Source organism: Drosophila elegans, unplaced genomic scaffold (assembly GCF_018152505.1).
Source record: "Drosophila elegans isolate 14027-0461.03 unplaced genomic scaffold, ASM1815250v1 contig_149, whole genome shotgun sequence".
NCBI lineage: Eukaryota > Metazoa > Arthropoda > Insecta > Diptera > Drosophilidae > Drosophila > Drosophila elegans.
Genome location: NW_024545513.1, coordinates 15896559 through 15924459, shown reverse-complemented (window position 1 = coordinate 15924459; position 27901 = coordinate 15896559). Strand labels below are relative to the sequence as shown.

At 41.2% G+C, this 27901-nt stretch overlaps 1 protein-coding gene across 2 annotated transcripts; it reads right to left on the bottom strand.

Annotated features, from left to right (window-relative positions):
• Positions 1-295: 295 nt before the first annotated feature.
• On the bottom strand, positions 296-27786 carry LOC108137624 (thyroid receptor-interacting protein 11). Of its 2 annotated transcripts, none has more exons than XM_017259397.2 (7): positions 27404-27786; positions 27252-27338; positions 5361-8209; positions 4086-4249; positions 3797-4000; positions 1119-1394; positions 296-1058 (listed from the first exon to the last, which is right to left on the bottom strand). In XM_017259397.2, exons 1-7 carry the CDS (start codon positions 27617-27619, stop codon positions 691-693), a joined length of 4164 nt encoding a protein of 1387 aa, XP_017114886.1. In that variant the 5' UTR covers positions 27620-27786; the 3' UTR covers positions 296-690. The 2 variants fall into 2 exon arrangements, with proteins under 2 accessions (XP_017114886.1, XP_017114887.1); XM_017259398.2 differs by having other exon boundaries at positions 5361-8206.
• Between the last annotated feature and the right edge of the window lie 115 nt (positions 27787-27901).

The window sequence follows — 27901 nt, the reverse complement described above, 5'->3', positions numbered from 1 at the left end:
TAAATGTTGTTAATGCTGAGATACAGCCAGCCATAACCAATGTATGTGGATCGTGTCCTACGTGTGTTTAGCAAACGATTTCAAAGAGTTTATCGAAATGTTATAGGCAAACCTACTAGGCGAGATGTGTAGAAATAAACAAAATAAACAAAAGTCAGCAGTCTTATATTATATGTACTTAAAAGCGTTGTGTTGTCCCAATTTTATTGGCTGGATATGGGTAATTTAAGGACTTTAATGATTTAAAATATTTTCGAGTCCCTGTGGAACACAGATAAATAAAAACTTCGCATGCTAATTTTATTATTTAATTGTTTATTATTTGGCGGCTAGTCATTAGCAAGGCCGCTGTGAAGGCGTGTCACAGGCAGGCAAAGTTGGAAAAAACATTGTGCTTGAATCCAACTGCTGCTGTCGACATGTTCAAATTGCAGATTACATATTTACAAATTGCTAAACGTTACACATATATACACACAGTGACATTATACATTGTTTGGGGACCCGTTCAGGTATATATGTTTATATAGCGAGATATATATGTGGGACATACGTTTGGGAATACCAGCGCCGATTGCACGTTTACAAACTTCATAAAAATATGTTAAAATTAATCAAAAAATTAGACGCGACGACAGAACGAAAAATGTTTGGAAGTGAAGTATGTCATCCGTGACTTTTCTACAACAATCAGGAGTCGCTGAGAATGTCTTTCAATATCGAGCTGGAGTTGCGTGTGGGTGCGAACTCGTTGGAGCCCATGGCCAGGGACTGTGGTGATCCGCCGCCCACTGGCGGTGTTCCCGGAGCCACTGAATCCGGATTCCCCGCTGCTGGCACCGCCGGCGGTAGACGAGCTTGTGTCGGCAGGGGAAGCGTGGACGAGGAGGAGGAGGAGTTGGCAGCGGCGGAGGTGGAGATGGAGGAGCTGGCCACATCCATTTGAGCCGTCATGCTTAGCAGTGTGGGTCGCGATTGCACCTGCGCCTGTGGCTGCGATTCCTGCTCCAGAAACTGGACAAAGGCTTGCACCAGGTTGTCATTGCCACGCGAGGATCCTAGAAAAAGAATAAATTTAAAATACCTTTAAGGTAAAATACACTTAGATGGAGTCTCACCTGCTGCCGCCGTTGAGGTGGAACCGCCACCCAGGATGGCGCCCAACCAGCTGCCCGGCTGCTTGTTCAGGCCCACCTTGTCCGACTCCTGGGCATTGAAGTCCAGCACGGAGGAGATCATGCGCAGCACCTGCTGCTTGTCACCGGCATGGCCACTGACCACATAGCCGATTAGCAGGCTCTTGATCAGGCTCTTGTCAATCTTGTCCGTCTGGCTGCTCTCGCTGCTGCTGAGGCGCTGCTCCAGCTGGCCGTTCGCCTCCTTCAGGCTCTCCACTGGGCAATAAAGAGAAGCATACGGATACGAGGGATTAGTATCCAAACTGGATAAGTATTCAGACTGCCTGCTGGCAAGCTATTAATGTGGTTGTGTGGAGTCGGGGTTGCACATCCGTGTGGGAGAAGCGCGCGCGTGGATATATTTTAGTTTCTATTTTGTATTTTGCATGCGGTTAGTGCGATCGGTGCACGGCGTAGTATGACATAAGTACTGGTTGTTGGATTTAGGGCACACCAGTACCTGATGTAATACTCAACCGTACAGACGCTGCTCCTTGGGCTGTTCCTTCTCACGTCGCGAGGGATCCCTACTCGTTGGATAGCTCTGCTCCCAGTGGCTGCACTAGACTGGACTGCTCTGGACTGGTCTGCTCTGGTCAGTAGTTTTATTCTGCTATCAGCTTTGTGATTGATCAGTTGGGACAAATCTCTCAAATGTACAATTGCAAATGCAAATGCAAAGATCAAAAATCAAAATAACAAACTCAAAAGGAAACAAAAAAAAAAAAATAAAGGGGGAAACGAGAACACGACAACGGAAACAGGATCAGAATCAGAAACAGAAACAGATCGGATTTAGATACAGAACGAGATTCGAATACGGAACTCAGCTAGCGGGCAACAACAGAGAGCAACAGGATAGGTAGACAGCATATCCATACGATATTTAGATATTTAAAGGCATAAAGGGGGATAGATACATACAGATATATATGCATAATGTAGACATGCAGAGTAGGTATAGGCAGATATATAGGCTATATATAGGGTGTATACATAATAATGTGGCATATGCCGCAGTCTCGAGCAATCTCCAATTGCAAAGTGAGTGCGTCGAATGGCTTAAACCGCTCACATTTACAAATTGAGATTATTCAATGCTGCAGATACAATTGGTATTGTTTTTTTTTTTTTTTTTTTTTTTCGTTTTTTGTTTTTGGTACGGATTACGGGTTACGAATTACGGATAACGGATGGTACGGTTTACGGTTTATACGGTTTATAGAGGTTCTCGTGTCTGGGTGTCGTGTGTTTGAACGCTCATTTTATATAGCTTGTACATAAGGATAATCAAATCAAATCAAATCAAATAAAATCAAACAAAATCATAAATGCAACGAATTACAATAATAGTTAAGCAACAACATATACTTGATTAAATAAAAGGACAATAAAGGAATGGCAACAGGGGGTTAAAGCTTTAGATACTCTACTTGGCTTTATTGTGTGGGCTTACACAAAATACAGAATCAGAAAAATACAAAAATCTATTACTATTAATATATTTTAAATTGTTTTCATCAATTTTGGTTTATATTTTAATTTTAAAAATCGTCAAATAAATGATATTGTTTTTGTAAATGGCAATATAAAAATTTCAAAATTCAACAAGAATTGTATTTTTCTGACATGGTTTTGATTGTCTACGTATTTCGCACAACAACTAAATTACACGAACATCTAAAGCTACTTAAGGTTACACAGAATAGTTTCTAATTAAATCACAACATTTAAGGCGCCTAGTTTTGATCGGTTTTTTTTTGTGGTTAGACTTGCAGTGTTTGTCTGTTGTTGTTTTGTGTGTGTGTGTCGGGTGGTGTAACATTGTGGGTTAATAAAAATGACTACTTTTTGGGGTGTTGGAAGGGAGTTGGTTCTCAAGCTGTTTTCAACGGACACACAAGCGGACAAATTAGTCGTTTACCTGTTGTGAGGTGGTGAGCAGTTAACAGCCAATACAGTATTTTTTTTTTTTTTTTTTTGCCACGTGCCGTAGGTGCAATCAAACGAGTATTTTCATTGGTTTTTCTTTCGTTTCTTGTGGTACATTTTATGTGTGTGCGGTTTTTCGTTTGTCGCTTTTTTTTTTTTTTTTTTTTTGCAAATTTTTGTTGAATTGTTCTGAAGTTTTGGTTGGTGTTTGGTTTCAGTTTTTGCGCTTTTGGTGATAAAATGCAATTCAAAAAAGTCGATACCAACTGAAATTCCGAGTGTTTCATATTTAGACTTAGCTCCCAGAATTACCAGCTGATATTTACCTTTGAGAATCGTGTGATGTGACACTTTTCTCCCTCTCTTAATCCTATTACTTTCCCTCCAGCACTCATTCTTATCTATTTTTTTTCACTGGCATACTTTCTCACTCACTCTCAGACCAAAAAGATTAAGTATAATATTTTCTAAACATTTCTTTCTTTTTTTGTTTTTTTTTTTTGCGTTTTTTGCGTGGGACTTTTGAATGCGTGATTGAGTGGGGAGTGTATATAGTTTTAATTTGGGCATATTGAAGGTGCAACACCGTGGGTGGGTTAAGAACATGCCGGGAATGCCGGGGGTTAGTCATCAAATTCAAGGGGCATACACACAGTGCGGCTTGTGCCAGTGACCCGCTGACTCACCTTCATCCCGGAGCACGGCGATCGTCTGCTGGCCGGCCTCCAGTTGATCGGAGAGCCGGGCAGCAGCCCTCAGTCCCTGGTTGGCCTCCGCCAGCTGCTGCTGCAGACCAGCCATCTCCAGCTGGAGTTGGCCCTGCCTGTCCAGCTGGGCCTGCATCTCGCGCCGGATGCGCTGCGTGGCCATCTCGATGTCGTGGTCTTTGTCTGAAGTGGTTAAGATTTCTCAATTGGTTTCTATGGCTCTTAGGCTTTTGGGTTTTTGGCTTTTAATAGGAAACGAAGCAATTACCATTCTGGAACTGCTCCAGCGCACACTGGAGATTGGTGAGCGCCGCCTGTTGCTTCAGCTCACGATCCTCGCACTGGCCCAGTTTGGCCAGCAGCTCATCCCGCTGCTGTTGGAGCAGAGCGTGCTGCGCCTGCAGCGTTTCCGCCTGCTGATTCGCCCGGATACTAAGGGCACAAATTGGAAACAGAACATATTAAATTCGGCTTATTGAAGATCTTAGATCGAAGCATACAACTATTTCGTTTTGTCTCTTTTAGTTACTAAAAGCAATAAAATGATTAAGTTATTATCCCCATGAGAAAGCTTAACTTTAATGGAAATCTATATTTTTATATGCACTTATTTTACTGTTTGAAAATAATTAAGCACTCACAAAAGCCATCAAATAAATACAAAATTAATGGTTCGTTTTAAGAGCCATAATTTACTTGAAAATTTTCCCAAGCTCAATTCTATTACATTTTTGTAGGCCTTATTGTCTACAAACTATAGCAAGTTCTCATAATAGAACTGTTGTACCATTTTTGTTTAATAAGCTTTTAGCTTTCAATACTTGCTTTAATGCTCTAAATATGTTTTTTTTTTTTTTTATAATTAAAAGCTCCTTAAACTATTAATGTAATTTCTCAAAATACACATACTAAATTGATGAAATTAAGTAATTTAAACAACACTTTAAATAACTAGTTCACTTCTAAAACTCAAAACATTTTTCGAACTAAGTAAGAAATTTTTTTTATAGGCGATGGCTTTAAAAAAAAACCGAAAATTCCTTCCTTCTATTATGAAATGAATTGCTAAGCTAAGTCACTCTTCCATTGAATTAGTGATAATGTTAGAAAAAAATCTTCAAAAAAAAGTAAGCTATAAGAATTATTACTTCTACAGCATATGTGTAAGATATTTAAACACTGTACTTAAAACCTTGCCCGCTGTTATCTCAATCCCGGATGCACTGAATCGTGGAAGGACTCTTATATGAGGGCACCCAGTGACGATATCGATGCGACTGGAAATTGATTTTCCAGCTGGCAATAGCAGTCGATAGCTGTCGATAGCTGGCGATGGCGAAAGCTGCTGCCAGGCATGCGGAAATATGGGCGGCAATTTGCATGGTCCGATTTTGGAATCGTGTGGGAACATGTGGCGAATGCAATTAGCCAGCAACGATCGCTTATCGCCTGCATGACAAATGGGCGGCCAAGGTGACCCCTCCAACCAATCGAATGCCACGCCTGTGGAATAGTGAAATAGTGGAATAGTGGAGGAACTCACCTGGCCGAAGTGTAGGCCGTGCTGGATTTGGACGCCTGCTGCTCGAGGATCGCTTGACGGGATCGCGACTCCTCCAGTTCGCGCTGCAACTCCACGGACTCCTGGGTGTGCAGCTCCTCGACCTCGAGCAGATGGGCCCTCAGCCGCTCCAGGTCGCGCTGCACACTGGCCTGCTGCTCCTGGGCCTCGGCCTGCTGTTGCTGCAGCAGCCGCTGGTTGGTCTGCTCCGTCAGCAGGTTGGTGGTGAGTATGTCGGCCTTCTCCTTGAGGAAGCCGACCTGGTCCAGCAGCTTCTCGCGCTCCTTGGCCAGATCCTTGAGCTGCTGCTCGCAGGGCTGCAGGCGCTGGATCTCCGCATAGTACTGGGTGTTCTCCTGATGCTTCTGCTGTATGGCCTTGATCAGCTCGCCCTTCTCCACGCCCAGGGCCTCGATGGTCTGCTGCAGCTGCTGCAGACTCTGTTCGGCATCCTGGTGGCTCTGGAGTTGTGATTGCTTCACCCGAAGCTCCTCTTCGTTAGCCTTTAGCGTTTCTTGTAGCTTTGCCAGTTCGGCTTGCTGCTGCTCTATGGCCTGATTCTTGGCCAGCAGCTGATCCTGAAGATCCTGGATCTGCTTGGGATCGTCCAGGTCCATTGACTGCTCCCTGCTTTGCAGTTGCTCCTGCAGCCTTGTCCTCTCCTCGCTGACCTCTTGGCATTGCTGTTGCAGCTTCGATAGTTGCGCTTCCCGGTCGTTTAGCTGCTCCCGACACTCCTCCAGTTGAGTGGTGACCTCGGCCAGCTGCCTTTTGATGGCGCTCAGCTGCTGGTTCTGATCCACCTCCATCAGTTCCTTCTGCTGCTCCAACTTGTCCTGCAGCTGGAGCAGTTCGCGCAACTTCTCCTGGTCCGCTTGCAGCTGACCTTGGATTTTGGCCATCTGCACCTTGTGCTGCATGGCCTTCTCCTCCACTTCCTGCTTGGCGAGAGCCAGCTGCTCCTCCAGACTCCTCAGATCATGTTCCTTTTGGAGCAGCGTTTGGGCCAGTTGTTCCTGGTCCGTCTGGCTTTGCTGCTGCAGCTTAGCCAGTTGTTCTTCGTTTCTGGCCAGGAGTTTGGTTTTCTCCACCAGCTCTTTGTTGGCCGAGTTGAGCTGCTCCTGCAGCTGTTGTTGTTCCTGCACCTTCTGCTCCATTTTGGCCAGCAGATCGCTCTCCAGCGGACCCCTCTCCAGCTGGGACTTCAGCTTGGTCTCCAACTGCCGTTGGCTGGCAAGAGACACCTCCAGCCGCTGCCTGGCATCCTCCAACTGGGCCTCCAACTGGACGATCGTCTCCTCGTGGTGCTCCTCGATGGTCTCCAGTTTGTTGCGCTTGAACTTGTCCAGCTCGTTGAGCAGCAGCTCGTTGTTCTTCATCAGCTCATCGCACTGCAGGATGTACTGCGAGATGTCCGCCTCGAGCGTCTTCTTCTCGTGCTCGGTGAGCAGCTGCTGATTCTGCACATCCTCCAGTCGCTGCTCCACGAGATCCAGGCGATGCCACCGCTCCGTGATTGCGCTCCACGCACGCTCCAGTTTCTGCTGCGTATGGGAGATGGAGTTGGTGGAAGTGGAGGTGGTTGAGCTGCCCAGACGTTGCTCCACCTCGGCCTGCAGCAGAGCACGCAACTTGTCCAGCTCGTAGGTGGCTCCGTACTCCGTGTCCGTGTCGTCCAGATCGGTGATCTCTTGCTTCTCCTCGGCAATGGCCTGCCGGAACTTGGCCTGTGCTATGCTGGTGTCCAGTTCTTGGCGCAATCGCTGGTTCTCCTCCCTGAGGGCGCTCAGCTGCTCCTCGAGGTCGTGGGCATGGCCCTCCTGCTCCGCCTCGGCATGCAGTTTCAGCTCCTGGTTCTGCACAGTTAGCTGCTGCAGGCGCAGCTGCAAGTCCAGCTGCAGCTGCTCCTTCTCCGACTCGCTGAGCCGCAGACGCTTCTCCAGCTCGGCCAGCTGTTCGCCCAGCAGATTGATGCTTAATTGCTTCTCCAGCTGGGCATCCTGCATCTGTGTGTTGGCCAGTGTCAGTTCCGAGATCTGTGACTCCAGGGAGACGAGGCGATCGCGCAACTTCTCCTTGGACGGCGGTTCAGTGACCTCCGGATCGGCATCGGCATCGGCATCGGGATCGACATCGGCATCGGGATCGGAGGCGGAGCCAGAGCCAGAACCAGTGGCATCTGTCTGGCGCACCAGTATGAACTCATCCTCGCTGTGCTTGCCGGTGGAGGAACTGTTCGACGAGGACTCCGAGGTCTTCTTCTCCTTGGCCTGGCGCACTTCCTCCAGATCCTTGAGCAGCCTGTCGCGCTCCGTTTCGGCCAGTCGGACGCGCTCGATCAGCTCGGCGTTGTCGTGGCCCCGCTTGTCCAGCAGCTCCTGCATTTCGGCCAGCTCCATGACGCCGCGTTTCAGCTCGGCCGCCTGCTGGTCCACCCGCTGCTGCAGTTGCTCCTGCAGCTCCTTGGCCACGGCGGCCTTCTGTTGCAGCTCTTCCAGCTGCTTCTGCTGCCTGGCACTGGCCAGCTCGTGCTCCACCAGGCGGTCCGCCTGCAGCTGCTTGAGATTCGCCACCTGACCCGCCAGCTGCGTCTTGTGCCCCAGCACATCCTGCATGGCCAGCTCGTGCTGCGAGTCCAGCTCCTCCAGCGAGGCATTCAGCTGCGTGTTGAGCTGCTCCAGCTCGGCAATGCGACTGTTTAGCCGGGCCACGTCACTGGATCCCAGGGCGATGTCCACCAGGCCCGACGTTCCGCCGGCCGGTGATCCCTTCCCGTCGCCTCCATCTGGCTCCCAGCACCAGCTGTCCTCCACATTCTGTTCCTCGTTCTGCTGTTGCGGGTGGAAGGGAGAAAATAAATAGATCGGTCATAATTTTGGGGCTAAATCAAATGGTCACAGAAATGAGTTATCTGCATTTGTAATACTGGATTATATACACTGTTTTGGGAGAGAGAAAGTGATATCTTGGCAATATAAATTAAATAAAGTTTAATTTGTTTTTATCTGTATTAAAGTTTATTATTTATTTTTTAAGGTGGTACTCTGGTCTAGTAATTTGAAAACATTTATTTTTTTGTTTGCATATTCTGAAAGTTGTGACGTGCAGTCCGAGCCGATTGGTATTAGTATAAACTAATCTTAAAACAATAGTAAATGCTGATTGTTAGCATCTTATTTCCAATGAAATAAAATGGATGATTATTTTTTTTTATTTCTTTTTTATTCAAGCCCGACTTTATATGATTGATGATTAGATATTTAAACTGCTATTAATTTATATAACTGATATTATTTATCCTTAGAATATTTTGTACTACCTTAAATTTGGTATAAGGTTAAATATATGTATGTTTTTTTATTTATAAACATTGCCAAATGAAACGCAACTGTACTGTAAAGTGGGATTGGATTGGTTGGCTGTGGTAGGTGGTTTTCACACCCAGCTCATTATATCCTAGCCGCCAATCCAAATGTTGTTGTGGCACCTGCTGCGCAGGCGTCGCCCACTTGGCCACCCACCCACCTCCTCCTCCCACTTCTCCTTCTCCTTTTGCACCTTCTGGCCCACTGGCCAAACCAGGTCAATTGGCATTGCCAGACGCTAATGGCAGCTGGACGAGATGGAGGAGATTGAGGAGCAGCAATTTGAGCTGGAGGAGATGGAGAAGGAGGAGGAGGAGGAGGAGGAGGGGCCAGGTGACAGGTGCAAGAGGCAGAGGCAGTGGCAGAGTGGCAGCGCGTGAGACATGCGCGCGTTAATGAGTTTATGGATGAGTTGAGCAAAGATGGCCGCCTCTGCCGACGGCGACTGCGACGGTGACTGCGACGCCGACGACTATAGCGATAAGGTCCCAGCAAACGCAACAACGAAGTCCCCATAAAACCCATGACGAGAACGCTTAGCGAGCGCCAACAAAATGTTAGGGGCCGTAAAAAAAATGGGTTAAATAAAATTAACAACAACCAACGAACAACGAGCAACAACGAGCAAGGGGAAACAGGCCACGAAATAAATATTTGAAAAAAATGGCAAGTTAATTAAAATTAGCTCAAACGACGTGCATGTGTCTATGCACACAACTCCGTATTTATGAATATGAATCACAGAGCCTAACTTGCAGGGCATTTAAATAAATGAAATCGTTTGGCATAGAGTTTAAGCTTATTATAGCCAAAAAAGTGATAAACAACTGTTATATCTAGCACATTAAATACGTATTTATAATGTGGTTTCATTTAAATGAAACTAACATATTATTTTTAAGATTAAAACAAATAAAACTGTATAGTTTTATAGACGATTTTTATTGCTAAAATGCTTATCATCTGTATATTATGCGTAGGCAAAATGTTTTGAACGATTAAATAACACAAGGCGATAAATATTTGGATGATCCATGATAAGCCCGCCACAAATCCTGAGGGGAAACTAACAGAAATACCATTCCCACACTCGGATCTTAAAGCAGACAGACTCGTAAAAAACATATAGACATATATACATATATTTCTGTGTATATAACCGCTTCGTTTGTTTGTTCGGCCGGCATTCCGCCTTCCCGTTTCCAGTTCATGAGTGTGTAATTATACCCTCTCGGCCCGGTTAGGGTATCGAAAAGCAGAAAAGCTAAAAACCAGAAAACCAGAAAAGCAGAAAAGCCGAAAAGACACTTGTGCAAACTGGGTTATCAACATGAACAGAGAATGGAGACCCAAGACCCAAGACCGAAGACCGAAGACCAAAGACCGGAGAACGACTTTGCAACATGGCTGCCATGTAGTTTGGGTGTGAAAAACACTTGTGTTTCGTTAACAAATATTGGTCATATTATTCACGCTCCGGTCTGGGATCTTAGGGGCCACGATCTCGGCGATCTCGACGATCTACGGCGCAATCGATCAATTCAAACCGTGCCACATCGGATACGATACATTATCTTTGCGGCTATATGGGCAGGTCACACAAAGGCGACATACGACAGACGACATACGACATACGACATATGTACATATCGAAAGACATACGGCTGGGCATAGACAAACGCACTGGTTAACCATTAACGAGAGCCAACCCACCGAAAATTCCCGCTGCGATAAGATAAAATGGTAATGTTGTCACAGGGGTTAAGCAACAGGTTGTCGGGGGTTTTTGGGGGTTCCTTGGGTTTCATGGGTTTTTAGGGTGCGGAATGGTTCGGCTATGGCCGCCTAGCAACCGGAAGTTCACACTAAACTATTTCTCATGCTATTTGCACAAAATAACACATTTATGCGTCACCCTAGTTATTAAAAAAGTTCAGTCGAAACTTGATAACACAATTCCAAGTTTCTAAGCGATTTTACTTTGGTATATAACAAAATATAACATTTTGATTTCCTGATTTTTCAACATTCCCCAACGAAATGTGCAAACAAAGCTATTTGTTTGACACATCAGTTTTATCTGAATAGAAACATTAAAAACAAAAATTACAGAAAAAACTGAGATTTAATATTCATAGTTTTTAATTTCACGACATTTGGTTTGTCTAACTATAAAAATAGAAAATGAAATTGTACTTGATATGAAAAATAATCAAGACATTTCCAAGAAATCAGCCATAAAAAAAGCCTTTATAGTTTTTGAGCATAACTCAGACTTGGAGAAGCTGTACTGCTGACGAATGCTTACTTTCAATTGGCGAAAACGGAAAGTGTGCAACTATCGGGAAATATAAACAAAAGCGTGTGGAGCACTGCCCGATCAATATTAATTTGAATTGCTTTCGCTTTAGTCATGCCACCCCGTTGACGTCTTTTCCAAAAGCCCGGCGTTTCTTATCTTATCGCTGTCGGGCCACAAAGATATCCGCAGTTCCCCCTTTTTCTTTCTCCTGACAGTGGGATTTCGTATTTTGTTTATAAATAAACATTAACCGATTGCTGCGTGCTTTTCCTTCTTGGGGCTCGGTTCTTGGATTTAGTTGGTTGAATCATCCAATCCAATCCAATCCAATCCAATCCGATCCGATCAGATTTTTCCAACTGCAGATCTTTTCTAGGCTCTGGAATTGCGACCCGTGGGATTCGAAATTCGAATCGGAATAGGAATTGGAATTGGAATTAGAATTGGAACCGGAGCTTATCAGAATATGCTCCCCATTTGGCCGTTAGCTGGATTTATTTCTGGTGTTTGGTCTTGTTCATTCCGCAGCGAAATTCAAACACTGGCGATACCGGGAATTCTGTGTCAGCAAATCGGAGATTTGTGAGGGTCCGACAAGAATCACTGGGAAAAATGCACATCGTTATGTGCCCATAAACTCTATTTTTTAGGGATACTTAAAATTGGGGACATTTAAGTTGTCAAATAATCATATTGTTAAATTTTCTGTTTCTAATAAATAGAACCACCTTCATTTTTTGGAATATTAAACAATAAGGTTTTACACAATAAGCACAATTATAAAATGTTATTATATATAATAACAAATAGAAATAGAAAAAATAGTCATCTTTGTGATGCGTTAATATGCGAATTGGGGCCCAAGAATGCCCCATTTGAAATACTCTTTGTTGACTGATTGGAATATAATTGAAAATGACGAATTATTGAATGGTCGAAACATCGGTGATAAGCACTAACTCAATTAGGGTGGTGCGCCACCTCGATACTTAGCCCATGGAAAATTTTAAATCCTTATCTCAAGAACTCGGATCCCCATTCCGATTCCAAATCGGTTGTCTGCCGTCTTTTGGGCCAGACTCTAATGTATATTAGTCTGCATCGAAGATTGTAAAAAACGTGCTCTTCTCGCGATGACACAATCTCAAGTGGTTTCAAGAACACGCTATATACGTAAATTTATGGCGTTTTTAACTTATAACATTTAGAAGACCAACTATAATTTAGCAATCTTTCAACGAGGTAATTAAAATATGATTGAAGTTTAAGATGTATTTCTGCCAAGCAACATTGGCTTGCCTTTTAGGAAAGTTGTAGATTTTCCGATGGAAATGGACGAGATAAATTTAAAATTTTTCTAAATAAAATGATCCAATGTTTTTTAATATTTTATTTTTTAACTGGAAAATAAAACACAATTTTTCTAATCCCCAATAAAACAGAAATTGCGGATATTAAATAAAAATTTTAATAGGTACTATAACGTACTCCACACCACTTTAGAATACACACATTTTCGCCAGTTTTTTTTTTTGCAATTCGAGAGCAACAAATGGGTATGTAATAAAAATAATAATTTAGTGTATGCAGTGCAATAAAACAAAGAGGAAATTACATAGTTAATAAGAGGAGATGTCAAGACGCGACAAAAGTCGAAAGTCAAGGCGGGCTTAAACGGAAAAAAATGAGGCAAAAAGTGAGGAATAACTCAAGTTTAAGCCAAGTCACTCTCCAGTAGTGCCGTCTCTTTCTTTCGGCCCCTTGCACTTCGTCCCTTCCCCTTACACTTCGCCCCTCCCCTTGACCCCCAGTTAATGGGCATTATTATTAACTACAGGCAACAATTACATTTAGCAACAACTTACAGTTTTTACTCGTCAGCTGAGCGGCGGCGATTTTCCATTTCGATTTGGCAGCTAGGCAGAATTTATGCCTCGTTTTTTTTTTTTTTTTTTTTTTTTTTCGCCCGCTTTTTGGGTAATTCAGTTTTTTGTTTAATCAGTTATTCAGTAATTCCCGTTGTTCACAAGCGAAAACAAATAAAAAAAAGTTGTTAAAAAAATACATATTCGTACATAGTTTAATTTTTCACTTCATTACACGGCGCGATTTTTAAGCAATGAAAGCAAAAGTGTAGACCGAAAAAAAAAATATTTTAACGTTAGAAATGATACTGTTCTATTTTCATTTTTAAATTTTTTTTTTTTTGATGGGCTAAATGTGGGGGTTGGCAACACCGGCGCAGACGCGAGCGGCAGCGGCAATGGGGGAGCAGGGCAGAGCAGAGCAGAGTAGAGCAAAGCGAAGCTAGAGCGGGAGCGATAATACCGGCACATCCAATCCGCTGCGCGACCGATCGACGAGTGATCGCTGTGTGCAGGGCGCCGCCGGGAAGTAGCGACTGCCGATCGCACGCGACGGAGTTGCAGCCGAGGTGCAGCCGAAGCCGAAGCCGAGGCCAACGGAAAAACACGAAGCCCGCCACGAAGTGCAATCGGAGAGGGAGCGAGGCGGTGGGAGAAAGAAGAGCGAGTGGGAGCCGCAAGATGGCGCAAGGCGAAAAAGGATTACAATCAAATCTTTAAAATGAAGCATTTAAACTATGAGAACTTACAATATTGTCCCATTAGTAGTTAACAATTGAAGACAAAGGTGAATGGGTATCACTATCAAATACTAAAGTTTAAGAACAACAACAAATATGTATTAAATGTAATCCCTATTCCCAACTTAAAATAATTTAAATAGGAATAATAAATTAGGAAAAGCAAACGAGAAAGAATTTCGATATAAAATAAAGAACGAAAATTAACAAAATTTACAGTAGTTCCTAGACCGAACTAAAACTAAGTTAAATAATCATATTTCATAAGATACACATTTAAAGGCATATTTAAAGCCGAAAAAGAAACCAACCAAGGAGAAGAGCAACTTAATAAATATAAATTTCCAACTAAACTAATACACAAATTATTTTATTGACTTATAAACGAGGTGGTAAACGGAGTGGACATTTCAGCAATCATCAGCAAATCAATTTGTTAATTGCCCCGCCCATTGGACGTTGATGCACTAAGATTAGTACAAACAAGTGGCCCAAACGACACCAAGCAGTGCTTGTTATGTACAATTATAATTTCGTGTTTCGTCCCCAATTTAAGTTATTTCTTGCATTCAGAAAGACAATAGACACAGCGCGTTCAGAATCAAAAACTAAATTCAATTCAAAATTAAATTGTATGCGTTTTACGATTAACGTTTTCTTGGCAACACTCGTGTCATTTCATTTGCTTGAAATCGTACATCCATACGAACTCAAACCGAGTCTGGTTGAAAGTTAAAATTTTTGCGTTGCTGAAATCATAGTGCGAGCACTATTTTCCGATCACAGTCATTGGCACAGTGAAGAATTGGACATACATATGTAGTTATTTAAACAAATTAAAAACCTTAAGTGTTAAATGAAAGTGTTTTAGCTTTCTTTTTATGTAGTAAATTAGAAGAACTTAGCTTAACAAAAATTTTAAAAGAGGCCCAAAGGATATCAAGCAATTGGGACTTTCACGTAAAAAACCTGGTTTATCTCGAGTGTGTGATTCAGAACTCTGATTCACATGAAAGGCATAAAGCACCGAGATAAAGAGCGAACTAATGTGGGGAGATAGAGATATCAGCGACGGGGTTAATGGATAAAATGGAAAGACATCCATCATGGGAGCTGCTCTGCTCCGTGGCGTACATAACCTCACTAGACAACCGACGGACATGGTACCACATACATAGACATATGTATGGATTTATATCCATATAGCGATATGCACACGTAGCCAAGTAACTTCGACTTGCTCTCCATTTCAAAACTCAAATAATGCGCGTCGGCTATTTAACTTGAAATTAAGCGACGTTTGTTGTTGTTTTTATTTATTTTCGTTTTTTTTTTTTTTTCTTTCTTCTTTTTGTTGTTTAAAGAATTGTTAATGTATGTGTGATGGTGTAGTTGTCGTTGTCGTTGTCGCTAGTGTTGTTGTACCGCCGGAGACGGCTTTATTTGCTTATTTTGCTCATTTTGTTTGTTCTCAGCGCTGAGCGCTGTGTGCTCTCTGCTCTGCTCCGGTCTCCTCAGTCGTCTGTACCGCCTCTGCCGCCTCTGCCGCCTCTACCGTCTGTGACGCTTCTGAAGGCGCTGATGTTGCACCGCTGCACCGCCCCACACAATTCACCTACAGTCGAAAAACTCTATCATGATCTTGTTAAAGTGCTATTTCGAAAAGTTCATTTTCTGCAACTCTTTAACCTGAATTTAGTTATTCAATTGAAAGTATAAATCCAAGAAGTACGTCAATTAAACTAAAGGAATTATCCTAAGAATTTGACGGCACCGGTTGAAGTTCGGGGGCTCGGGGGAATTTAAAAATTATGATTGTTATTTTAAAGAATGTATTTCTAGAGTATATTTAATAAAACAAGTTCCATGAATGAATACCGTGAGTTAAGAAACTTTAAATTGCCCATTGAAAATTTCAAAATTGTTTCCAATTACAGACGCTTGACTGTATATTTGTCAAAGTCTTTTTTTTTTTGTACTCTTTGCCTGTTGGGAGAGCGAGGAGATAGCAAGTTGTTAAAAGAAAGCAAATAACCAAGATATCCACGCACTCACACAGTCGTCGAAAGGGTTTGGCTTAGAAAGGGATGGCAGGATAAGACCCACACACCACACACCAAACACCCTCCTCCCCAAAAGTTGTCGTATAGATATTACGTGTAAAGCTTCTTTGCGATTTTTTTTCTTAGGCGGAGAAAAACGAAACCATAACTTTGCCTTTTTGCTGGCCAAGCACAATTAGAAATTGTACCGCAGCATTTTGGACTGTATTTTCGGCTATATAATATACTACATATATTATATGATATATGGGATTCTAGTGGAATGAGCAAGCGTTCCATATGGCCACGTCGTTGACTTTAAGCGGGCTGTTATTACTGGTGCTTTTGTTTTTTGCCGTTGTTGTTATTGTTGTTATTGTTGTTATTGTTGTTGTTGTTGTTGTTACTGGCGCAATCGAGCGTCTGTGTTTAATTAGCAGATAAAAATACAGTCAACCCATGAAGGTAGAAATACACAGGCGCACACACTCAGTTCTAGAACCCATCTCTGTCGCACCTTTTTGGTTTGGTTTGGGGCCACTATCAGCGGTTGGGAAAAACAAAAAAAAAAAAATATATATATATATATGTTTAGAAAAAAATAACACACATATACCTATGTATACATATAGGCAGCAAACACGTTGCAGGCGTTAATTAGTTTTGGGGCTTTTCTTTTATCAGCAATAGCAATAGCAGGGTAGAACAACTGTAACAACAAAACAGCAGCGGCACAGCAATGGCAACACTAACGAACACACAACCGCTTTTCAAATGCATTTCGTTCTGTTGCAAAGCGAATGCAAAGCGAATCGTCAAAGGCGATGGCTATGGCAAAGGGGGGACCCTTGTACTCGGCTTCCTTGTTCCACATCCATATCAATCGGGCGTGCAAGTTAACAGCGGCGTTAACATGCGTTAAGTACCCCTGCTTCAGCCCCCCTCAAAAGTCGCCGTCTCTGTGGCGCCAATTGTTCAAATCGATTGTATAATATATTCTTCCTCATACCCTTTTTGTGGGCTTCACTTCATCTTCGGACTGTTTCGTTTCGTTTTTCTTTTTTTTTTTTGTGTGCTTACCTTACCCATTTTTTTCTCGTCGTGGAAATTTGTCCAAGAAAACCCCTTTTGGGGGGGGGCGGAAAAAAACTAGAGAGCCCCATTCCGAATTGAGGCCACACAAACCAAACCCAGCCAGGGGCGTACCCAAAAGGGGGGCACCAGATCCTTAGAATACTAAAAGGCAAAGATCCGTATTTCAGGAAGGTTCTTTTTAGATGTCATATGAAAATGACTATCATCAGAAAAGACAAATGAGCTATAAATTCGTTTTTAAACTTGTAATATCTTAAATTTGTAATAAAAAAAATCTTCAGTTAAGTTTGGTGTGAGTGCTGGACTCAAGATTAGAGTTTCCTATTTTATTAAAAACAAAATCCAAGGCAATTATCGGATTTTGTTAGTCATATTTAATAAAACGAAATACTTGTATATATGATAATAGGCCCAAAAAATCTTAACCAATTCCCCTCCGCACCAACCAATTGGCTAAGTCCCCTATGGAAAGTGGCGCAAACTACACCGCTGTCTTAAACAGATACAAGATGCTAACGAACTGCAAAGATAATAAATATTTAAATTGTATTTTATTTGCACACGTTCGATCAATATGTGGAAAACACGGTACCAGCAGCACACAAAGCCAAAGCTACGTGCATAAGTTAAAGAAAGCGGTCACCGAAGGAGAAATAGGGAAAGATACAGCTGGAGATCTTTGGGCGGAGATCCAAATGCTGTTGCGGATGCGGATGGGGAATACGGGGAATACGGATACGGATACGGATACGCAGATTGATGGATTGATGACGAAACGTCGAGCTCTGGAGCAGATCGCATCGGACCGGGCAGAAGTCGATATCGAAGTTGAAGTCGAAGTCGAAGCCGAAGAACGGATCCAAAGTAAATGGGCTGGCGGTACTACATAGCACATGGAGAGCGATAGGATAGGTGCGAGTATCTCTGGATGGGTAGATACTAGTTACCTGGCAACGAATGCCATCGCAATGGACATAGATATACAGATAGAGATAGAGGCATGGAGGCATAGAGGTATTGAGGCATTGAGAAACGAAGATGAAGACCGAACCGCCGGCTCTCGGGGCACGGCTCTTGTGTTGGCATTCATTTAACACGTTGCTGTTAAAATTCAGACAAGAAATCAAATTCAAATAACGCGCTTCAATTCGGTCGCCCAGACGGTTCGTTACCGTTCCATTTAAGATGCAAAGATGCACACCTCGAGCATAGACGCGAATATATATATGAGCCGATGTTCAGATGAGCACACAGATACACGGTCCACAAAACGGACTTAGTCTCCTTTAATGAAGCTCTAAAAGACAACCTCCAACCAGTCTCCTTTATAGATATTATGTTATCTATCCAAGCAGCCGTTTTATCAATCGTCTAAACAATGTTTTTATCATTGTTTTCCTTCTTTTATTAATAATTTTTGTACTTGGAATATTATACTTCCGAACTATTTCTGAATTTCACTTAATTGTGTTGCAAAGCGTACGCCATTTTCCACGATATTTTCTATATTTCAGTCGCAATCTATGCATCTTATCTCTGGGATTTTCTCACCTCTCATTTACCTGTATCTCCCCCATTTGTAGCCTCGCTGCGATTGTTCTCGTTTTGGGCCAACCAAGATCCGTTTAACGATAGCTAAATGAAAAGGCAAACATGAAGCCGGGGAAAATAACTATTCTTGCAGGCAAACAAATCCCATTTCCATTTAAGTTAGAGTAAACAAACTCGGATTTATTTTGGGAAAATTAATGCACATCGTTGTTGGAAAACTACACTGAAACGGTTTAGTTGATTAATAAATTATAATAATAGTTTTTACGAGCACATTTTTAAGGGTTTGGATAGATAGATCATAAAGTGTATACAGAACATATACTTAATCAATTTAATGTCCACGTACAAAAAGGCTTTACCATTTATATTTGGTATTTAATCTTTAAGAAATGTGTTTATTGTATAAGTAGTTAACACAGCTTAACAGTTTTCCATATAAGTTAGCCCCTTAAGTACGAAAATAAAAATCTCATATTATTTTAATGAAATATGTACATACAACTAAGCTTGAAAATACTTGTACAACTGTTTTCTTTGTATGTATATTTGTGACACACTTCTGATGACTAACCTTCAAATATGCGAAAGTCTTTCAAAACGCGTTTTTACTTTTCTGCAATATTTTTTTAAGGGCTGCTGGTAAAATGGCTAATTGGAAAATGCCAAGAGTGACGGTTGCCTCGCTCAATTTGTTCGGCTATTTTATGGACTTTGGGTCATTTGGACGTTCTACTTTTTTCTTAGTTTTCGTGTTCGCTGGCTTGTTCGTTTTCCTTTTGCCTTTACCATTTTCTATTATTTTTGTTTGGATTTTAGTTTTAAGTTTTTGCAGTATTTAGTTTGGTTGTTTGAAATTTATACATTTTTTTTTTCTGTATTTTGTGACTTCTGCCTTGGCGTACAGGTGAACATATTTCCATTTGCTGTCGTCGCCGGCAGCTGTTTATGCAACTGCGCGACTTGCCAATAAAATTGCCAAAACCCCCTCTTTTGTTTCGCCGCAGTAGTTTTCCAGTGCAAAAACTCTGGGCCATAAATATATGGATGCTTAAATTTCGTCATTTACGGCCCGACTGGCCTGCAAACGAAAAATCTTTTCATAATTTAATGCTTATTAGCATTTGTTCGCCAGTCAGTCAGTCAGTCAGTCAGTCAGTCAGTCAGTCAGTCAGTCAGTCATACAGTCAGATTAAAGGGGGAGCTGTGGAGGAGGAGGTGGTTTATTGCGAGGGGTGCTGGCACTGTGTAATTGCCAAAAGGGGGTGGGAGTCTGGGAGAATAAGACACCTGACCTAGAGCCACAAGCGGTTGACAACGTGGCCAAGAGGAAGGCTATGTGAACTGAGCCAAAGAAAAACTAAAACAAACACAAGCACAAACAATCAATCTTCGATATAAATCAGCCAAAAGAATGCCACATATCTGCCAGTCGAGCAGCTTGCGTGACAAATGCATTTTGACCAATTTCGATAGTCGAGCTACAGGGCATAGGCGTTGACAGGAAATCGAGGCATTTCAAATATCTATAGTTCTAGTAGGAGATATTTATATATATATATATTCTTTTCTGCGAAGAGGGCTACGGTTTATTAATCCGTTCAGCATAACATGTTTCTAAAACTTAAGATTAAAAGGGTAAAAAATCATAAACATCATAAAAAACTACATATTTTATATATTAGTATTATAATGGTTAGACAAGTATATAAATAAATATTATTAAATTTAATAATAAATGCTAAATTATAAATTGTATATACTTATAAATAATAAATTAAACAAATTAAATGATTGTATTGACTTCTTTTTTAACTCAAACATGTTAATGGCAACCCCTTCTCGGGTTTGCATTCTCTTTATAGTTTACCCTGCTCTGACGATCCCCATTAAAGCGCGCCCCTGATCTTCGAGCCTGGGTTCTGCATGTGCATCTGATGAGTGAAATCTCGGGAGGTGGCTCCAAGCACATGCAATTACATGCGAAGGTTAAACGCGACGCAAATTGAGCAACTCACTGGTGGCCATGGCAACTCTGGCAAATGAATAGCGAACCCCCCTCTGGTTCTCTACGCCCCTCGACAGCGACATTTAGGCCTCAAAAGCTGGCGCAGCTCGTTACAAACACGCGAAGCTAAATGGAAACGGAAATGCACGTGGTTTGTGGACGTGGATATGTGGCTGTGGATATGGAAGTGGAAGCGACTGAGAATGAGTTGGAAGCTAAAGCTAAAGCTATAGTCCCCATTCACAGGCAGCAAATTGATTTGGACCAAGATGTTAGGTCTATAATGGTCCCCTCCCCCGCATTGTTTCAGAGTGCCAGCTTTTCATTTTCTGCGATTATACTCTGTAAAAAGTTATTTCGTAGAAATTAGTGATTGGAAAATAGGTATTTCTTTCCAAATCATATTTATTGCAATAAATATCAAAAATGATACAAAATGTTGTCTCTTTCCTGAAAGAAGTCGGCAATGAAAACTGTTAAAAGAAGTTGGCTATTTCTCGAAACAATTACATTCTGCAAAGTAATATTTTCAAAAGAATTGTAGATCTAACTCTTTTCAAAAATTATCCCAACAATTAGTAAACAAAAAAAATTCTTGGAAAATCAGATCCAACTTTACAGAGTATTGTATTACGAATAATCGTACTTTCAAGTTGGTTAAGATTCTATATCTAAGTTTTGCTTGGGTTTTTAAAGAGCATGTTAAGCTGCGGTGTATAAATGGCAAGCCAACCATATTTTCTAGCTCATTTTCCATTTTTCATTTTTCATTTTCCACGTTTTGCCGTTGCTATTGGAGTTGTTGAAGTCGTTGGTGGCAGTTAGTGAAAATTGGCCGCTCGCTTCGTTGATTGTTTATAGGAACCCACGGGCAGCCGAACAATGTCAGTCATCAGCAACAACAAATGTTATAAAATAATTGCAGCTCTCATCTGACAGCAACAACAGAAACAACAGCAAATGCAGCAGCAGCAGCAGCAGCAGCAGCGACTTAAACTGCAAACTGCGAACTGCGAACTGCAACTGCACTTAGCGACATGCAACGTTTGACATCTCATTGGCCGTGGGTCAGTTCCTGGGAACTGAAGGTGGGTGGTGGTTGGTGGGTGGTTTTATTAGATAGTGGGTGGTTGGGTGGTTGGACGACGAGACAACAACTGCACAAAAATACCAGGCACTACGTCGAAAAATTGTCATTTTCATTCGTGTTTAGGTGAGCTCAAATACAAAGACAGCAGCCATTTGATGATTGCATTATCATCATCGTCATCATCATCATCATAGTTGAATGATTTCGCTGACCATAAGTGCAGGTCCCAACAATAGTTACTACGATTATCAAAAACATTATGAAAAAACATGAACAAGAAGTTGATGTAGATATTTATCGACAAAGAGCTACCGTGTAAATGGTAAATCGAATTTAAAAACACAATAGATGAAACTCCTTTCATTTCAAGGATAATAACTAGCGAAACTAGTAAATTGAATCATTAATTCATTTTTTTAAGAGTCATCTATAGTTCGAATCTCAATCAGAATTATGCCACATTCCATAAATTGTGGCTCGTTGGGCTCTCAAAAATATGTGGATCACTAGGGGTTATCTATGGTTTTTATACCATTCAATAATAAGTTAAAACTTTTAGTTTAACAGTTGAAATCAAAGGAGAGGCAAGGGAAAGTTGGAAGACTTTCGCACTTTCCTGATTTATTAAATTTACTCATTAGCCATCAGGAAGCAATGGTAGACTTGAAAACACAGCTCCTCTCATTAGTCGATTTGAGCCCATGACAAATTAGAACGGCATATAAAAATGGGTGAAAAAATAGGAATGAAAACGTTTAGAATGATTAAATATCGCATACGGAGGCATCGCGATCCGTGGCCAATGGGGAAATGTCGACCATAGTCCCCCGATTATTGGGAATGTCGGGGGTGTGCAGGTGAAACGAGGTAGCAACAAGTGCAGCTGGGACACATTTGACACAGTTTGGCCGAGCGTAACAAACCGCGTTTATCAAATGGAACTCGATTCGGTTTCGGTTTCGCTCTGGCTCTTGACGGTTGACGTGTCCAAAAAAAAAAAAAAAAAAAAAAAAAAATGGGAATAACAAATAAAAATGGAGTAGCCACCTGCCAACCACCGCCACCCACCGGTTGGAACACCAACCCCGCCTACCCGCCACCCGCCGCCCACCACCCACTGACCAACCAACCAAGCGACCAATCAGCATTTCCGCTCTAATGAAATCTGTGCAAGATGAAATGCCATCAGGAGCGTTCTATGATACGTACGATAATTATGATTATGCATATGGAGGGGTGCTCATTGATCGACATAAATATATGTAATACATTTGATGTATATAGCTTTTGTGTGATGGACACAGTAAAGTAAGATAGTAAGGTAGTAAGCTAGTCAATCCGTATATGACTCGTTTCCGGTGCGTAATGCCATTGAATATTTAGTCAAAATTTTGAGTATTTAACAGGGCATGCTATAAGATACTTTTCAAATCATTTTCCCTGCTTACTTAACTAATATAATTAAACTACTGGTAGTTCATTTTTAATAAAATATAGAAAGAGGGTATTAAAGTAATAAACGGAGCTAAAAACATTAAAGTTGCCTTTATATGTTTTTTAAATGTATAATCAGTTATTATATAAAAGACAATCTTTTTAATAATAGGTATATTAAAATAATTCTACTATTTTGAGAGCAATCACATATGTAACACTGAATTTTGTTTTTAAAAAAAATTGTTATATATATAATCATATTTTAAATATTATTAGCCGATGAAAATAGCTGACAGGATTTTAGAGCTTCTAAAAATTGTACAGGAAAACACAGTAGTGGATAAATGTTTTCAAATAAGTCATATTTTACTAATTTCTTTTAACTAATGCACGTTTTATAGTATTAATAATTTGGAATACCTACTTTAGGTTGTCATTAATACGAGAAAACGGGACTAGGTTAAAAAACATTTGTAAAATGTAACTTGTATGAATACATAAACGAACTTCTGAGTTTTTCTTCACATTTTCTATAGCCTTAAAACTATGCCAGCTATCAGTCAATAAAACCAGCAACATAAACATTTTGTCTCATATATATTTGTATTTTTAAACTGTCCCCTCAACAGTGAATTTTAGTTAAAATATCTACCCTAATTTCTTTTTTTCTCTTTGTACCTCATTATCAACGCCAGGTGCGTGTTCGCTGCCTCGTGTCGAGGGTTCTCGGTTTTTAATTCCTGGCCGTAACTGCTACTCACCAAATCATTGCGCTTTCAAATTTGGCAATTAGACTAATTCGCCTGTGCTGGCTGTTGCATATGAGAATGTATAAAAACTAAGTTTCAACTCACCCAAAATAAATACCAAAAAAGTACACACCCAGAACACACGAACAAAAAGTTTCAGTTGTCGAGAAATTTCCGGCAATAAAAATAATGGTAAACGCAAAGAACAAATAAAAAAAAAATTACAAACGCCTTAGGATTGGCCTTCTTTTTAGGAAATTTCACACGATTTTCGAATGCAAATCGCGTTCGTACTTTGTTTTTCTTTGGTAGTTTAACTATTTTCAGGCCAAAACTGAGCACACCGAATGAAAAGGGGAAAAAAAAAACCGAGTATGAAATTAACACTTTATGCGGGTCTTTGAGGGCCCTACGTGGCTCGATCACACGGAACCGAATGAATGGCAGCCAGCAGGTGAACCAGGCTTTTATAGGCCCCCAGATCTGGCCACCAAACCAACCCCTTTCGATCCTGGCCAGCTTGGCCCCGACCCGGATAAGATAACCCATAACATGGTGCGATGCAGATGTCCCAAATGCCCGCCTAATGGGGATGATAATGGTTGGCAGGAGCCGATATCCAGATATCCATGGACTGAGGATGGGGGTGAGGATGTGGGGGTGCACTTATCGCCGGCCGCCTGGCGCAATTATGCAAAACAATATGGTGACCCAACTATCGATCCAGTAGATAACCATAGATAGTCACCGTGAGATAACCCAGGAGGGAAAATCGGGGAAAACATGCTCTATAATAACATTAATGGAACGGAACTGAAAAGCTTAGGAATCGGTGAAATTAACATAAAACATATCTGATGATTTAAACATTAAACTTTTAGTACCCATACGACTGATCAAAAAATATTTAAAAACAAGAAAGGAAGCAAACCTCAGCACGCCGAAGTTCACATACCCTTGCAGCTCTTGCAAAGAAAATTAAATATTCTTGAAAACATTTAAATTTTGATTTGAATAACTTCTCATAAAAAATGCAAAACTTGGGCATTTTTAAATAAACGGCTTTAAGAAATCGTTTTTTTTATCAAAATAAAATGTTTTTTTTCTGGATCGGGATAGATTTTATAGGTCGCCAGCTGTACAAAGCAGTCATTCCAATGGCTGTGCGTTATATTTTGGCCAAGTTACAACAAAAAGATTCTTTGGAAATGTTTTATTTTCTTATTTCCCAAAAACCCAAAAAGACCGTAAAAATATCAGTTTTTGTGTCAAAAGCCAGGGAAATAATGGACAAAATTTAGAGTGTCATGCATCGTTGGATTCGTCATAAAATTTCCAATCAAATGGCATTCACAGCTAAAATTGTTTCAGATTTTCAAATTCTTGCAAGGGAATAAAAACAGAGATATAAGGAAGGACTAGATAAAGGAAAAAGGAAAATATTCAAAGTCTAAAAACTACATGTCCCCCAAAAAGAACGAAACAGTTTACTTGAAGGGAAAGAACCAAATAGTTTACTTAAAGGGATGGATATTGATTTCCGGAATCGCTGACAGCTTAGATTTCGCCTGTCGCGATAAGCAAAGTGTTTATTTGTTATCTGCAAATATTAAATGATGCAATTTTGCGGAATAATTTATTTCCTCTGATTTTGATACGAAATCATTTTAACATTTTCTATAAGTTTATGAAGGTTTAAAGATCAATATCCAGTTTAAACTGACACACAGCACAGAGCCCTAAATCGACTTTCAATACAACAATAATCACGTTTAAACAGTAAGTAGATGATGTAAGCTATTTAGCCATTTAATAATAACATTATTTCATGCAATACGATTTTATTTAGTAGCAAAGAGTTTAAAAAATGGTTCGGGGTAACCAATTACTTTAGTAAGATAAGCTTATTCCAATTTAAATTTAAATTTTGTACGCAAGCCTTCCATAAATACTATATTCGCACAGTGTAAAAGCTGTGCACATAGAACTTTAAAAAACATTTGACGATCGGGTGACTATATCTTTCTAGCTTTTGTAGGAAGCTATTCTTGTTGATTTTTATTATGTTTTTAAAGGATTTGAGTTTACATATTTCGCTACTTTTGCCCATTATGATGGCTTCGTATCATTTCTAGACCATAAATATAAAGACAACATCCAATAATATCTGCCACACTATAAGGTTCCTTTCCAACATTAAATAATATTTATTGGATAAGGAAGAGAAGGTTATGTCTTAGTTAGTCGACGTCTAAGCCATATTCTTTTGTGGATATTTGTGGATATCTGAGGGATGGAGGGATTGGTTTTTCTGTCGCAGGTACAGTTGTGTGTAAGGGAGCCCGTAGCCAACCACCCCACCGCGCCATCGGGAATCACAGGCACTTAGGGTTGCGTTTTAGCGACATGCCTAATCAGAAATAATTCGGTAAATTAAACAAGCAACCGTCGAATAGGGGGCAGCGATGGGATGGGATTGGTCGCACGCCCAGATAAGGCCAATAGGCATATGGGACGATCGAAAAGGAGATCCGACCAGGGATTTATGACAGCCAGGCAAATACAACCGAATGTGAAATCAAATAGAAATTTCATAGTTTCGTTTTCCAACGAGAAGCGGCTGTGCTGCACAGAAAGAAAAGCTGCCAGCCATCAAAAATAAACAGATCCTTACATTTTGTATATCTTTATGTTAAATCGAACTGAATTCATAATTGAAGGTGGAAAAAAGGCATATAAGCTTGGCCACAGAACTGCTGAAGAATGATTTATTATTAAAGCTAATAACATTTAAGCTTTAATATCAAATCGGTACTCATATGTTCTAAATGGTGCCTTTTAACATTTTAAATGAATATGCTGGTATCTGATTGAAAATGAAACTCAAAATATAAATTAATATCCCATATATAACACATCAATGAACACATTTTGAACTTGTTAATTAGTTCTCTATATAAAACAATAAATATAATTAGGTTTTTAAGAGTATGATATATTACAGTTTTACTTAAAACTTTGCCTTTTTGTTGTGCAACTTTATGTATTTCAAAAGTATATTTCTGAATTTTTATAAGTTTACTCATACATAGATTAAATATGATTAAATTTAGCCTGGGGCTAAACAGCTCCCAGAAATTTAAGATTATCCAATTGAATATGCTCAGCATATATGATACAAAAATGTAAACATTTTGAACTTGTTAATTACATCAATCCATAATATAATAAAAATAACAATGATGTATTCCCTACCCATCAACTAAACACCTCCCAGAGATTTAGAATCGTTCGATTGAGTATTATCAGATCATGTCATATCGTATCAATTTTTCTTTCTGTGTGGCACACATATTGTTCGGCATCAGGTAAAAAACAGAACTGCAGATAAAACTCGGGTAGTGCCGGCTCCTAGCTTATCACAGTTTAAATATTAATTCAGGGATATGTGGCCGGGCCAAAAGAGAGAGGGATAGAGAGGGAGAGAGAGAGAGCTGGGCTTATCGCTCTTATGGGCGATAAAGCCGGGACAAACACACGGACTTCAGTTCCTGGAAGGCGGAGTGAGGGCACTGGCACCACCACCGGCACCGGAAATGGCCCAACCACCAGCTGCAGGTCGCACTTACCAATTGGGTTTCCTTCGGCGCAGAGGTGCCAGCCGCTGGCCTGGATTCCTGCTTCCACTTGGCCACTTCCCGGCGCAGGGCGGCAATCTGAAAGATGGGAAACGGGGAGAGCGTAAGGAGGGAAGCCTCAAAAGTGCCCGAAGCGGAGTTACCTCCCGATCCTTCTGCTCGCACCGCCTGTCCAGCTGCTCCTTTTGCTCCTGCGTCTCGGCCAGCAGCTGCAGCGCCGTTTTGGCCTGCTGCTCAGTGTCCTGGCCATGTCCCTCGTACTCCAGATCGCCGGGTCCGGCCGTTTCGGCCAGCACTTCCTGGGCCAGATTGGTTAGCTGGCCCTTCAGTGTGCTGAGACTGCTGTTCAGCCACGACATCTTCGCTGCTTCGCTCTTCTTGGGCGACGGGGGCGGTCGGGGGCGTGGCTCACCGGTTCGATCACTATTCGTTTTGTTTTCGGGCTGCTAAGGGCGGCGATTTGGGGTAAATTTTGCCTAGGTTTTTGGATATTTTTTTGCGTGGCACAAACTGCAGCTGATTTTGTTATTGTTATTGTTATTGGCCACAGTTATCGATAGGCGATAGGCCAACTGGCCGCAAGGCAAGATGAAAAAAAGCTGGCTGCTGCGATACGCAGTGCAAAAAATTCAAATTTTTAA